Source organism: Rattus norvegicus, chromosome 3, assembly GCF_021556685.1.
Source record: "Rattus norvegicus strain SHRSP/BbbUtx chromosome 3, alternate assembly SHRSP_T2T, whole genome shotgun sequence".
In the NCBI taxonomy this organism is placed as follows: Eukaryota; Metazoa; Chordata; class Mammalia; order Rodentia; family Muridae; genus Rattus; species Rattus norvegicus.
In genome coordinates, this window is record NC_141536.1 from 32,912,146 (window position 1) to 32,927,025 (window position 14,880).

At 39.6% G+C, this 14,880-nt stretch overlaps 1 protein-coding gene across 32 annotated transcripts in view; it reads left to right on the forward strand.

Annotated features, from left to right (window-relative positions):
- Mbd5 (methyl-CpG binding domain protein 5) overlaps window positions 1-14,880 on the forward strand; it is a 387,213-nt gene that overhangs the window by 367,564 nt on the left and 4,769 nt on the right. For 26 of the 32 annotated variants that reach the window (XR_015682831.1, XR_015682836.1, XR_015682838.1 and 23 more), the window contains 2 exon segments: window positions 3,950-4,023; window positions 13,561-13,636. Coding sequence is in view for 23 of the 32 variants with exons in the window: in XM_087651565.1 (XP_087507691.1) it covers window positions 3,950-4,023; window positions 13,561-13,636 (150 nt within the window). In the remaining 9 variants the exon portion in view is untranslated. 32 annotated transcript variants of the gene reach the window in all.

Sequence of the window (14,880 nt, forward strand, 5' to 3'; positions counted from 1 at the left end):
AACCAGGGATCAAGCATTCAAACAAAAGAGCCAAACTCATTCAAACCATTGCAGTCCCGTTCCTTGGTGACCAAAGTCCTATTCAGAGTGTTCTTACCTGAGCCTATATCCTGAACTGAACTCCCTACTCTTGCTTCTGGAAGCTTTAGAGTTTTAGTTTCAACACTGAATTATTTGATGCATTGTAGTTGATTTGTGTGGAGGGTGAGAGAAGTATAAAGTTTCATTCTTCTACATGTAGGGTATCCAGTTTTCCCAAACCATTCATTATAGATGCTGTCTTTCTTCCAGCATATTTTTTGTCATCTTTGTCAGATGGTTATAGGTGCTCGGAGTTGATTCTGGGCCCCCCAGTTGAGGGCATTGATCAGTGTGTCTGGTTTTACACCAGTGGCATGGTGTTTTTACTGTGATCCTCAGGAATGAGACTATCTCCAGCAGAGTTTGGGGGCATTTATTTTGTTTTGTTTAGGAGTGTTTTGGTTATCCAGGAGTCTTTGTTCTTCCATGCAAATTTTTAGATTATTTTTCAATTTCTGTAAAAAATTTCATTGGGGGGGTTGGGGATTTAACTCAGTGGTAGAGCGCTTGCCTAGGAAGCGCAAGGCCCTGGGTTCGGTCCCCAGCTCCGAAAAAAAAAAGAACCAAAAAAAAAAAAAATTTCATTGGGTATTTGATGGGAATTGCTTCTTATACTTGTTAAATATGCATGAAGAGTACCTTTATTGGAGTGAGATTTTGAGATTATGACCAAAGCTAAAATGATACAGTCATCTACCAGTTTTTCACTAAGCTAGAAATTAATTTACGGAAGACCTGACTTGTAAGTATACAAAAATCTAAGATTATAATTGTACACAAATGATTAAGTATCTTCAAATAACATACTCCTTAAGCATAAGTTTTATAAAAGATATTTGTGTGTTTAATATTTTAATGTCATATTTATATACTTGATTTTTCCTGTTTTTTATTTCCATGATAACTAATTTATAAAGGAATCTTATTAAATCATTAAATATGATTGCCATTTGATTAGAATTTGAATATATTTTGCTCCTCTCTGATGCCATTTTTAGGAGTAGTTTTAAAGTTTCTTAAAAGTTTTCAAATATTCCACTATTTTCCCAGAAACAATATGCAGTGTGTGTCTGTGCGTGTATGTGTATGTGTGTGTGTGTGTGTGTGTGTGTCTGTACACATAGTAAATAAACATTTTCCTGGGGATAATTGTGGTTTTGTCACAGAGATGCACAGTGGTGTGTACCTTCCTTTTGTCTAGTTTCAGAAGCCACTGCCATTACTCCTCTCTCAAGGCCACTGAACCACCTGTGAATATTGTGGCTCAGTGTGACTGTATCTTAGAGCTTCAGACGCAGAGTTAAGTCAAGAGACTATGGTAGGTAAATAAATTCAAAAGAATTAAAGGCCATTGGAAAATCATCGAGGCATTTAAAAAAATTGAATAAAGCACAGTGGATAAAGGTGCTTACTCTCAAGCCCAAGGACATGAGTTCAATCCCAGGACCCACATGCTGGAAGAAGAGGACTAACTGCTACAAGTTGTCCTCTGGCCTCTGTGGGCCGGTCATTAGTACACACATGCACACAGATAAGTGTAATTGAAACAGCAAATTCATGCACACATAAATATAAATAAGACAAAAAATTTAACTGAAAATAAATTGGACATGTTAATAAATATCAGCAAACAATTTTTTATTTTAAATAATTTAGCCTAGCTTTCTGTTATCTGTATACATTCATGTATGTTTATATATGTACTTTTTAATGTAGCTTTCTTAACAAAATTGTATTTTAATTAATGCTGAATTTAACATGGTGGAAAGAGGATGAGTATTCTGGAATCAGAACTATTCAATTCTGGCCATATAGTTTCAACTCATTACTCTCATATGCAAAATGAAATTAATTTGTAAGATCATCACGGTAAATGATAAAGTACTTCTACATAAAATACACTAGATGTTTTTACTGCTCCTTGTTTCTTACTCAATCAAAATTATAAATTGAGAATTTAAAAAATATTTTGGCCTAACCAGGTTTTAAAATTGAGGCCAGCGGGCTAATTTTTGCATTTTTTTGTTTCAATGTGAACCTGAATTCTGTAGCTCACCACACTTCCGAGGTGTGTGTCCACTCAGGGTGGATAGATCTTTCTGTGCAGCAGGGTTTCTCCCCTACTGGTGTAAAGTTCATTTACAAACGTGAGGTTAAGCATGGGAGACAACTGTATAATGAACCCTGGTCTCAAAAAACAAGCAAAGCGTCGCTGTATTACTGTTCATAAATGTAGTATGTACAATATTTTGTATGTTCCTTTCATGAGTGCAAACATAGAATAGAACGTTACCATGAAATGTGAAACGGCACTAGAAGCCTTCTGTGTGTTAGAGATGTGGGTATATTCAGCTACACAGGCTCTTCTGTTCAGCAGGACACATCTCTTTATGATATGTGGCAAGAACAAAGATGTCTTTTGATCTGATATATTGCATCAGATATCCCTAACAAACTTGGTTTCTTTGAGACAGTGTACAGAACTATGCAAACCGATACGTTTGTGTTACTTGACTGAACAGACGCAGGTGTCCACACTCAGACATGAAAATAAGACGCTTTGTTATTCTTACTGTGCACCAGTTTGAGGAGGAGGCCACAGAGAAATTATTTATAAATGACATTCATGAGTGTCATTAAAATTTAAAGACAGAAGCTAATTCCTTATAAGTATTTATTTTCTTATCCATGAAACTTTTCCCAAACTCTGAATTTTTAAATAGAAGTGGCTTAGGTAGTGAGGCACGTACAGATAAGGGGTAACTTGATTTAAAAAAAAAATTCCCCAAAGCATTTTGATGTATGTACATTTTCTGTATTTTTGTTTCTTTGTTTTTGTTTTGTTTTTAAAGGGAAGGGAGTCCCAAAAACTCTGTGCATACCCCATGCATGAGAATACCCGGCCCCAGTGGGTAGCCCAAGTTCCACACAGGAAGCCAACCTCACAGATTTGCAGTGAGGGCAGGACAGAAGAGGAGACAAGCCCACAGAGTACTAGCCCCTCTTTTTATAGTAGCAAGGACCCTTCTTGGGGTTTTTGTTTGTTTTGGTTTTTGGCCTCTGGGGAACCTAATGCATTCTACATAATAGTTACTTTAAACTGGTCAGTGTACAATGTGGTCTTGCATTCTAATGATCACAAAACATAATGAGATAGGTGTTGCTGGCCTTTTGCCCAGGGATGAGATAGAAAATGTGTGCCTGGGAGTGGAGAGTTATCTCATCCATTAAGAGCACTTGTTCTTAAGAGGACAACCCAAGTTCAGTTCCCAGCACCCACATGGTGGCTCACAACCATCTGTAACTACAGTTCAAGGAACTCGGATGCCCTCTTCTGATATCCACAGGTCCCAGGCATGAACAAGGCAGAACAGTCACTAAAGTAAAATAAATCTAAAACATTTAAAGGAATATTTAAATACTTTGTTCATATTAAGAAATAAGGAGTTAAGACTCCAGCTCTAACCTCTTACCCCCAAAGCCCACCCCCTTCCCTGAGCACCACTCTTATCTTTCTCCTGTGAATTGTGAAGAAGCAGCTTCCGAGAGTATAAGGCATGGATAGAGCCAGGATTTATGGGCTAAATGGTGATGTATAATCAAAGTTATTTAAATTCCAGGTTTCGTTCCCAAAACATTATTTCCGAAACACTGACAGTGTCAATGCCAAAGTGGCTGTCGTTTCCCCTGATGCTTCAACATAAAGTCCCAGAATCAGCTTGTAATTGAGCAAGGACAGTGTCCATCTGTTGAGGGTCGGGGAGGGGGCTACTTCCCCAGTGCCACACTTGCTGTCCAGCAAGAGTGCAGAATAAAAAGCATGTTCAACAATTACAGGTCTGGGTAATGTGGTTTGGTGTTCACTCAGGTGGAGCCCGAGAAGTTGAAGACACTCACAGAAGGTTTAGAAGCCTACAGCCGAGTCCGGAAAAGGAGCAGAAAGTAAGCGCTTTGGTTTTCTATTCTCTCTTCCCTGCAGAGACTGTGAAGTCTCAACCATGTGTTTCATGCAGTAAAAATTATTTGATATTTATTATCAGAAGACCATAACGGACACACCAAGTGTACTATTGCAGAAAGACGTTTTCCACCATGTAATTTGTCTGTATGGCTTGTAGGATTTGCTTCTTCATCCATTCCGTCCTTCCTCCATCTTCACCTCTTTGTAAGGTACTGGGGGGGGGGGGTAGGGCATGCAATCACACACGCTAGCAGATTACTTACCAATCAAGGCAATGCCAGTGATGTCGCCACAATTAAGGACTGGAATATAAGTTCTCCTAGAACTATAACATGAAATTGAGCTTTGAACTATTATTATTCAGGTCCTTCTGGATTGTTATTTGATGAATAAAATATACAGACATGAAGGTAATATTATAGAGCATTTTATGATAGGGAAGTTTATGAATTGCTGCTGTTATCTCACGTTAAGGTAGAGAAACAAATGTAGTTCCACCTGTATACATAGAGGGTAGTTTTAAACCGTGTCACTGGCATGCCTGTTGAGTTCCCCATTTTCAAACAACCAAGGTCTGTTATATAGTAGGGCTGGCACGAGGATCCTTGCTACTGAGCCTGATGGCCAGAGCTGGAAACCCTGACCCACACAGTGGAAGAAGAAAATCGACTCCTGCAAGTTATACTCTGATCTCTAAGTGTGCACCAGGGTGTAGGTGAACGGTGCACGTAAACACACACAGCTAAATTTCTTTCTAAAAATAATCACACATTAATCTTTGTTCATTTGTAAAACCTTAAGACACAGCCTTAGTCTTTGCTGGTTTTGTTTCAATATTTTATTGTATTTTTTTATTTTATTTCATGTTATGTGATGCTGGGGATAGAACTCAAGAGTGTCCCAAATTCATGAATGCTCTACCACTTGCCAACCCTATTCACCATCCTCTTGAAATTACCAGCTTCGCTTACATGGTTGGGAGTAGACCCTAAAAGTTCCAGGGCCCTCTACACTGACGTGGCACTTCCCCTGCAAAGACTGGGTGGAGGACAGGACCAGTAAAATTAACATAAGCGCAAAAAGAAGGGGATACTGTGAAACACTGACGTGACACATTTATAGTGAGGCAGTGCTGAATCCTCAGTGGTGCCCTTGCTTTTGCTCTACCAGACTCCAAATGCTTCTGCAAGGGAAGCACACTAGATACTTGGGTTATCTGCAATAACCCAGTTCTGTATTTGGTAACACAGTAGTGACACTCACAAACACTGCGTTGAGGTGAACTGGATCTTTCCCCCGGCACCAAATTTTCAGTTAGGCCATTTCTGAGGGGGATGCATAACACAATTTTAAATTGTTTCTTTTTGAGCCAGTCTGCTGTTTGTGGTGAGTTGATATGGGACCATGTTTAATAATGTTCTTTATCATAAAAAAATCGAGTTTAGCACACAGATTGGAGCAAAAGAAGAAAACACAAAGCAGAAGTAATAAGATACAGCCTTACTTACTCTGCTGCTATCTAACTACACTGGCCGTCCTCGTGTACACCAGAGCAGTGTTTTACATTTTACAGGGCCGTTGTTTTCTTTTTGTGTTACTCTCCCAGTAACAAAATAATCTGTAATTACTGAGCCCATTTACAGAGGAGGACACTTAGACCCAAATATCTTGACTAATAAAATGGAAGTTATATAATGAATAAATGATGTTGAATCAAATCGCTTATTCACTTATTTATTCCCAATATTATCTATTCCTAATACAGAAAAAAAAGTGCCACCCACAGTGTTATTGTCCTTACAGACAGACCTTAAAACACACAATTAAAATGTGAAAATAACAAGGAAAGCGATATATGTAAGTATATATGGGAAGCACAGAGAAGTGACAGTTACCTCAGCAAAGATGCTTCTAGAGCTGCACATCCTGGCATGTACCTTTAGTCCCAGCGCTCAGGAGGCAGAGGCAGGTGGATCTCTGTGAGTTCAAGTCTGAACGCATCTGCATGGTGAGTTCCAGGACAGCCAGATTTAGGTAGAGAGACCCTGACTCAAAAGAAGAACAAATGGTTCCTAGAGATGACACCTAACCCAAACCTTACACGGTACCAAAATGGGGTGGGGTAGGGCAGTACTTAGATAAGGTCCGTATTGAATTTGGGGGAGCACTACACAGCACACTCCAAGAAGTAGAACTAGAAGGCTAAGCAGGAGCCAGCATATTGTCTGTATTGGAAGTATCCAGATCAGGCGGGCGGTCAGATCTTTTCACCTCGACTTGAATGTATAAGAGGAGGAATCTTAAGAAGACAGTCTTCGTGGTAGAAGATGATCTAGAAGCTCATGCCAGGACATGAGAAAAGATAAGAACCTAAGCAATGATAAGAACAGAAGGGAAGAAATGTGATCAGGAAATATTTAGGAGCCAAAATAAAGAAATCCTGCTGCTGATCAGAATAGGAAGGAAAGCAGTCACAGACCTGGGCTTGCATGGTGAGGAGAGGGTAGAAACACTGACTGACGGATATACCTTGTGTCTGTGGGGTAACTGGCAGACAAGTCTGAAATGGTATTCAATGTGTAAAAATGTTACACTCACACAGAGGTACAGATTAGTGCTCTAAGGATTCAATGCTGGGAAAGCACGACATTTACAAACATGGAAACGATGGAGTAAATGACTAGGAAGAGGAGAAGAACTGGTGGGAGGTTGGTTTTGTGTAGAAGACAAAGACTGAAGATGGCCACGGTGCTTTAGGCATGTAATCCAGCACTCTGAGAAGTTAAGGCAGGAGGTTCCCTATAAGCTCAAGACCAGCTCAAGCCACAAAGTGAGAAGCTGTCTCAAAATGAGAAAGAAAACAAAGACTGAAACAACCAACAGAGATATAATAAGACAAGAATGATTCTTCTCCATTGGATTGGGCAACTGGCGGCAACTGGCAGCCATTGTGGCCAGGGCAAAGGCTGGTTTCCAGTCTTTTTTTTGGGGGGGGGGGGGATACAAAGTGCTCATGGTCTATGGAATGAAATGAGGAAGTAGAGAAAGGAGACGTTTACTTTCTATTCTTCCTGTGAAATTTTCCTGAAAAGCCACAATAAAGGTGGGGAGTTTTATGTTTAGGTTTTTTTTTTTGGGGGGGGGTGTCAGTTTGGGTTTGAGTTTGTTTATGAGTTTGTTTTGGAGGGTCACGTGCTTATGCCCGCATTATATGTAGACCATGTATGTGCCTGGTTCCCGTGGAGGTCAGAAGACGGAGTCAGATCCATTAGAACTGGAGTTACATAGCAACAGGAAAGCAACAGGAAACTCAAACCAGGTCCTCTGTAAGAGCGCTGAGCCATCTCACCAAAGCTACACTAGATTTTATAGTTACTTTCTCATTCCTGTGAGGAAAAATACCCTGACAAAAGCAACTCAAGGGGAAAGGTTTATTTTGGCTTGCAGTTCCAGAGGGACACACCCATCCTGATAGGGACACAGGCCGGTAAGGTTCCGTGGCAGGAACCGAAAGCCTGCTGGTGGCAACGCATCTGCACTCCGGAAACAGAATCAACAGGAAGTAGAGCCAGGTACTAAAACCTCGGGGCCTCTCCCTCAGTAGCCCGCTTACTACAGCAAGACTCCAGTTCCTAACAGCTAAACAATCTTCCGAAACAGCAGTACCAGCTTGGAACCAAGCGTTCAAATACATGAAATATTTTACATTCAAACCACAAAGTACTGCTGTAGACTAAGAAAAGGAAATCTGGGGGTTGGGGATTTGGCTCAGCGGTAGAGCGCTTGCCTAGCAAGCACAAGGCCCTGGGTTCGGTCCCCAGCTCTGAAAAAAAAGAACCAAAAAAAAAAAAAAAAAAAAAGAAAAGAAAAGGAAATCTGAGAAGGGAAAGTGTTCAGAGAGTTAAGACGGCTATTCTTGACCTACATACAACCTCCTTCTTTTGCAGCTTCGTAGCTGTCTACCTCTATGTATGTTGCTTAATCTTCAGCATTTCTAAAGTGTGCATATCAATTGCTACTTTCATATTGTACGTAGGTAATATAGAGAGCCTTCCATGCAGAATGTGACATACATTAGGTGAAATTAAAAGAAATAAATTATCCAATATTGTTTGCCAGTTGAAACATGTTACCATAATAAACTTTAAAATTTTATATAGTCATTTTAATCATTAATATATAAATATTTAATATTTATCAAATCATAAATATCATAAATGAATATCCTTAAGTTGTCATATCATTCACATCCTAATCATAAGAATTAGTAACATTTTAATACTTAATTCAGGTTAATCTTTTACTTAAAGAAGTGGCTCTATGAAGAAAATTCTAAAGCTTTTAAATGCATTATGTTTTCCAATTACCAGGGATCTAAGCCTTCTATGTGTACAAATTCTTTTGGTTACCTGACATCTTCTAAGGCTGGAAAATGGTAGATGATCAAAATGAGCCAGATATATTTTCACTTTAAAACTGAGAAAGGTCACCACACTTGAGTTATGGAACACATCAAAAGCAAGCTGGTAATAATTTGGAAGCTTCCTCCCTACTGGATAGCTTTCACAATGCCATATAGAAGATGCTATGTAGGCTACTAAGAGGAAATAGATAGTCAACACTCTTACCCAGCTGTGAGCCCGCCAAGCGACAAGAATGCCCAGCCTGGCAGTACAAACCCAAGAGTACAATAGTGGCATGGCTTTAGGGAGGAAACAACCACTTTTTCCCTGTAGATTTAAGGCTTGATGTATAAGACATAATTTATGCCTGATACTACTAACTGTATCAACAGTTCATGGCCGTCTAGGTCACAGGCCCTAACAGAGACTACTGCTGTTACTCTACTAAATGGACAGAGTAATAAACTGCCCCTAAGATCTTTATTGATTAATACATCTCTTGACCCTCATCAGAGAAACTTTTTTTAAGTAGGTGGTGAGTATAGAGACCCACAACTGACCAACATGTGAAGCATAAGAAGTGTTCAGTTCTAGATAAGATACTTGTATCACACCTTTCCTGTAAGGTCTGAGAATCATCTTAGAAGAGGGAGTGACAGAAAGAATGTACGGGCCAGAGGAAGTGAGCATCTTCTGAGAAGCAGGCCAGCCAACATCCCAGCATGGACAGGAGAGGGACTGGTGAAGTTCTGCCCCTAGATGAAGAGCAATTAGCAAGAGACAGCTGGTCTTCAGGGATGTGGCCCTTGAGAAGCTACCCATGATTTAGCCAATGTCTTATCCCCATGTACATATAGGCAGCAGTATGTACAGACTCAGAAGTGGACTCAGTGGACTTAGAAAAGGAGAAGGGGATACGAGGAAAAGGAAAGGAGAAGGAAGATAAAGGAGGAGAAGGAAGCAGAGGAGGAGGAAGCAGCAGTAGCAGCAGCTCGTGAAGTTGGGAGAGAAAAGTGATGGGGAAAGAGGAGAAATAGCAGAAGTTGTGGATTTTACCAAAATGAATCATATGCATATAAAACTTCCCAACATTAAAAAAGAATAAATTCAACTTAGCTTTTCTTAATTGTCTTGAATTTTCATGCTGCTTTACAGATTAGATTTTCAGAGCACGGAATTCTTGATTTTTCCATTTTTATCCAAATTTGTTGTGTTCTACCTGAAATGAGTCATAGTCTTACAAAATAATTCGTAGTCTCTCAGCTCACACATCTAGTATCATTCATAGATTTTTACCTGGCCTTTTTTTTCCTTTGTGGTTAGTGAGAATAAAGAGAGTGTGTGACAATATAGTCAAAGGAGATGAGAAGTAGCAATTATCTCCATTAATAACTAGAAATGTGATTACATGAGCATCTCTTACATAATCAATTAGGGTTTAGAGTGTCCATTAGTAAAAATGTTTATTATTAAATACCAGCGGGAAATAGAAAATACTAGCAGAGACTCCATGGGGGGCCTCTCAAGAGTGGGAAACCAAAATTTGACTCATTGTTCCCTTTAGGGACTCATGGAGTTTTCTCTTCCTGAGCTCACTTGTCCCTGGCAGGAATACTGGGGAAACCATTGTGTAGACGTGACGGCTGGAAAAATGTCTCTGCATCTTGATTCTCATGATGTCCTCAAATAATTTCATGTTCCACATCTGTGTATTCTCCTTCCAAAAGTAGTCATTTCTCCATCAGTACCTGTTTAAATTTACTATAAACACGGCATTGTGCTACTTAGTCTAAATTAACTTTGATTTTTTATTTTGTTTGTTTATGGGAAGGGGCACATGCACATGTCCTGGCAAATGTGTGGCCAGAAGACAACTTGTGTGGGTTGGTTCTATTCTTTTCCACATTGGTTTTGGGACGCAAACTGAGGTGATCAGACTTTGACAGCAAGCACCTTTGCACACTGAGCCATTTCACCAGCCCATATTGCGTGTGTTTTTACAAACATTGTTTTTTAATAATTGGGTGGACAATGAATGCCTAACATTCTAACTTAAGTAATATTATTAAATCACTTTTATAATTTCATCATGTTACTGTGTTCTTCATAGGAAAAAATATGACTCTTACCTTGGAAAGTTATTTATAGTTAAATATATATATACATATATATATACTTTGAATTACGTAATGATAAAGGATTTCACCCTTTCACTTAAAAAATTTATGAAGTATTATATACAAATAGTTGTCATAATACCTACTTCATAAGATTGCTCTGAAGGTTAAATGAGACAACACCTAAAGAGCTAACACAATTCTTGCAAATATAAGTCTTCCAATAATAGTAAGTACTTTTTCTCTTAAAATACAAGACAGCTGGCAAATCAGCTCTCTGGCTTTGCAAGGATGCTTTCTGAAGTCAGCCCTGGGTTCCACATGGTTGGAGAGAACCAACTCCCATAATCTGTCCTTCGATCTCAACACCATAACTTGTACATTTGCACACATAAATAAATGAATAAATAAATAATTGTTTATTTATAAATATGTATGTATATAAACACATGGCTTGTATACTCATATATAAATAAATAAATATAAATATATTTATATCTTTTAAAATATTCAAGGGAAGAAAGCAAGGTTCCCTATGGGCTTTTTTAATGAAATATTTTATCTTTTTTTTAAGCTATATTGAGCTTTTTAGGTGTAGTCCACTTTAATCCATAAAATATTATAATCAAAAAGCATAAAAAATGAAATATCCTTGAAACGTAAGTGCATATGGGGACTGGAGGAATAGTTCCATGGTTAAGAGCACTGGCTGCTCTTCCAGAGGACTAAGGCTCAATTCCTAACACCTACACAGGAGCTAACAACCATCTGTAAATCCAGTCCCAGGGGATCCAACACTTCCTTTTGGCCTCTGTGGTTACCAGGCATGTGCATGGTGTACAGACTTACTTGTAATCAAGACACTCATACACATAAGTACATTTTTTTTAATTTTTCAAAAAAAATAAATGCCTATTTCTCAGTCCAAAAGACAGATGAAAGATAAACTTACTGATTGTGCTGCAGGAAGTGCGATATTGGGGATGATTTTATCAGGATTCTCACCATAGCCAAACATGGATGGTTCCACACACCTAGGCCACCCAGGGTCACACTTAGCAAACTCCTCACTGGAAAAACAACTCAGAGTGACTCTACAAGATGCAGGGCTCCCTGACCCTGGAATGGCAGGAGGTATATGTGTGAAAATGATATGCACTGGGGAGAAAGAATTGAAAAACTTATGTCAACTACAATGGTGCCCAAGATAAAGGTCCAGGAGTACTGACTAGTATGCATGACTTTCATCCTAGCACAGAGGCAGAGGATCCTGAGTTAATTCCAGGCAAGACCCTGTCTCAAAATAGTGGTGATGGTGGTGGTGGTGGTGGTGGTGGTGGTGGTGGTGGTGGTGGTGGTGGTGATGATATGGGAGTGGAGAAAGATGAATTGTGCATCATGACAGCTTTTTATATGTGTAAGTACATAGAGCAATTCTGTCCATGGTGTATCATATAAAACAGGAGCTAAGGAGGCCTTTGGGACTGAGTGTGACTGAGAATAGTTACCAAGTAGAAATACTAGATTTATCTCTTTGATAAAAAAAAATACTTAAAAAGAACATGTACTTTGTTAACATCCCATTCTGGAGAGTGGGTATTTTGAGGTTATTTTCTTGCCTGAACTACTCTGCATTTTAACTTTTTTTTAAATTAGTGGAGAGATAGGTAGATAGATGGTTAGACAGACAGACAGACAGACAGACACACACACACACACACACACACACACACACACACACACACACACACACACACACACATAGAGAGAGAGATAGGCCAGATCATTAAGAGCAGAGAGTGCTGGAGGAAATTGTTGGTTATGTCCTTATTACTGGTTCAGGTTAGTAGGTTGATCTTTCCTTCCAGTTGAACTGACTTAAACGCACATCTGCTTTAACGAGATATAGGACCGTTTATGTTCACTTTAGACAAAGCCACTTAGCAAATAAGCATTCATGGTGTGCCTCGAAGTATAATACTCAAAGGTGGATAGTTAAGTGTCTGTAAAACGTAGAAAACAACCAAGTATAGGAATGTCAGGTCATTGTGTACAGAGGATAGAGCCTAAGGAACACTGTGGTAAGTGGGAAAATGTCACCTAAAGGCATTCCACTACAGTTAAAGTGTGTCTTCTCCCACAGCTGCAAATTTCCGATCTCCATGTAGACGCTGAGATAGGACTTAACTCTTGGGAAGCCTAGCAGTTGATAGCTTTCTGTAGGAGTTTGCTTCAGCCAGTTCCCTATCAACTGTCCTGAAGGGATGAATGCCAGTGCATATTCAGAAGACTGAGGAGTAAGATTTATATATGTAGATGAGGAGAGATAAGGTAGGGTAGGCAGAGACTGTATAGCCACAGAAAATTGACTGGCTGTAGTAACAGGCAGCTTTTAAAATGGCACCTGTGGTATGTTATTCACAGAATGCTGAGCGGAGAGCAGTAGTCAGAGGCTTCTAAGACAATCATTGTGTGTCTGTTGAAAAGATCACGTCATTTTGGTTTAAGGGGAAATGTGGCAAAGCCTGCCTCCTGGCCTCAGGTGTAACAAAGTAATAAGCCTTTTCTTACCCAGGCACCAAAATTTAGCTTTCTTTTCACTTCTACATAGCTGACATGATCCAGAAAGGGTGGAGGGAGCTCCCTAGTGGCCAGAGCTTGCAGTTCATCCCCGGTGTCCTAGCTACAGCCTGCTTTCTGGTAGGAAGCACAGCTTTGGAGGCCATAGAGCTCCTGAACCAGCCTTCTTCATCAAAATGCAGAAGAGACACAGTGGAGCAGGCTTCCTGTCTTAACCTCGGCAATGGCGTTACTTTAATCGTTAGTGCTCGGTGGTGGGAACCCCAGAGTGATGCTTTATCGCCTGAACTTTTCAAATGTGAATCTAGATTGACTTTCTCTGGTAGAATTGATATTTTTGTCTTCTGGCTAGGGAATTAAATTGAGGCTTTTGTTTCTTTAATTTGTTAATTTGGCATGTTGTTTTCATTAATTCCAGAAGTGGGAAGCTAAATAACCATTTAGAAGCTGCTATTCACGAGGCCATGAGCGAACTGGACAAAATGTCTGGGACTGTAAGTTAATTTATTTTTTCCATTATACTAGTTTCTTTGAAAATAAATTGCATTACCACATTTTTGTTAAAAATCTCTTGAACAGTGTGAAGAAACTCCCACAGCAATACTAAGATGCTAGGCAAGGGAAAGACCAGTGGCAGGATGGCATTTAAGGAAAGGGAGCCTGTGTTAGCTATGGGTTTGTTTGTTTTTTTGTTTGTTTGTTTGTTTGTTTTGTTTTAAAATCTGAGATGAGTAACTTCTGTTTTCTTAAAAAGGTTCATTAAGTGTCAGCAGCAATATGGTGAGGTCCCAGCCCCAGCTTTCTGCATTTGACTGTGAGTAGCAGTGGCCATCACTATAGACAAAATATTCAGCAGTGCAACATCACTCAATCTTTTAAAGAAAAAAATGTGAGATAAAAAGTTTAGTCCATTTTGAGGGTATATTAACTTCCTATTTTCCTTCTGCTGCCTTAAAATTAAAATGCTTTGTGCAAATTTTTGTTACTATTAACTAAACCCTGTGACCAAGGATGTCCTTTCTCTTCACATTCTGTCCAGCAGTTTGAGAGGAGAAGTATAAAGCTGTCTCTCCATCACATACAGACTCAAACACATAAATATAATTTTAGATGTTGCCAATGGTGTAGGTCATAGAAATGTATAAATCTAACCTTTGATTGGTTGGATGACACTGAGGTAAACTTGTAGGTCTAGGCCAATGGCCATCAACTCAGCATTCTCCAGACCAGGTGTATAGTACCTGTCAGTAGAGAGGATTAGGAATGAGAGCAACAGCAATTCTAGAATTGAGAGTTGCCAACAAAGATGAGCCACTAAGACTATAGAGATGCCCAGCCCTCTGCCATGGCTCACTGGATTCTGGTGCCTGCTGAGGAAGGTGCTACTCTGCTCAGCCACTTCCAGGCCTAGCTCCCTGCTCTGTGGAGTGCCCACCACCCTTGAGACCTGGATGTGTTCCGTGTTCATATGTCCTGGATAATAGCGAGAGAGAAGGCATGAGGACGTGTCAGGATAGCTCCTACGAGCCCGAATGGCATAAACTCACGTGTGTTAGGAAATGCATTAAATGATTTACCTTCCCAAGAAAAAGATAAAAATGGATTGGCCTTCATTTCATTACTCTCTGCCTTGGGACAGTTAGCCTTTGTGGCCACCAGGCATTGGCACCTAATGAGGCAGTTTTGGAATGCACTCTTCAGAAGTGCTTTCTCCCTCACACTGAGCAGAGTGGAGATA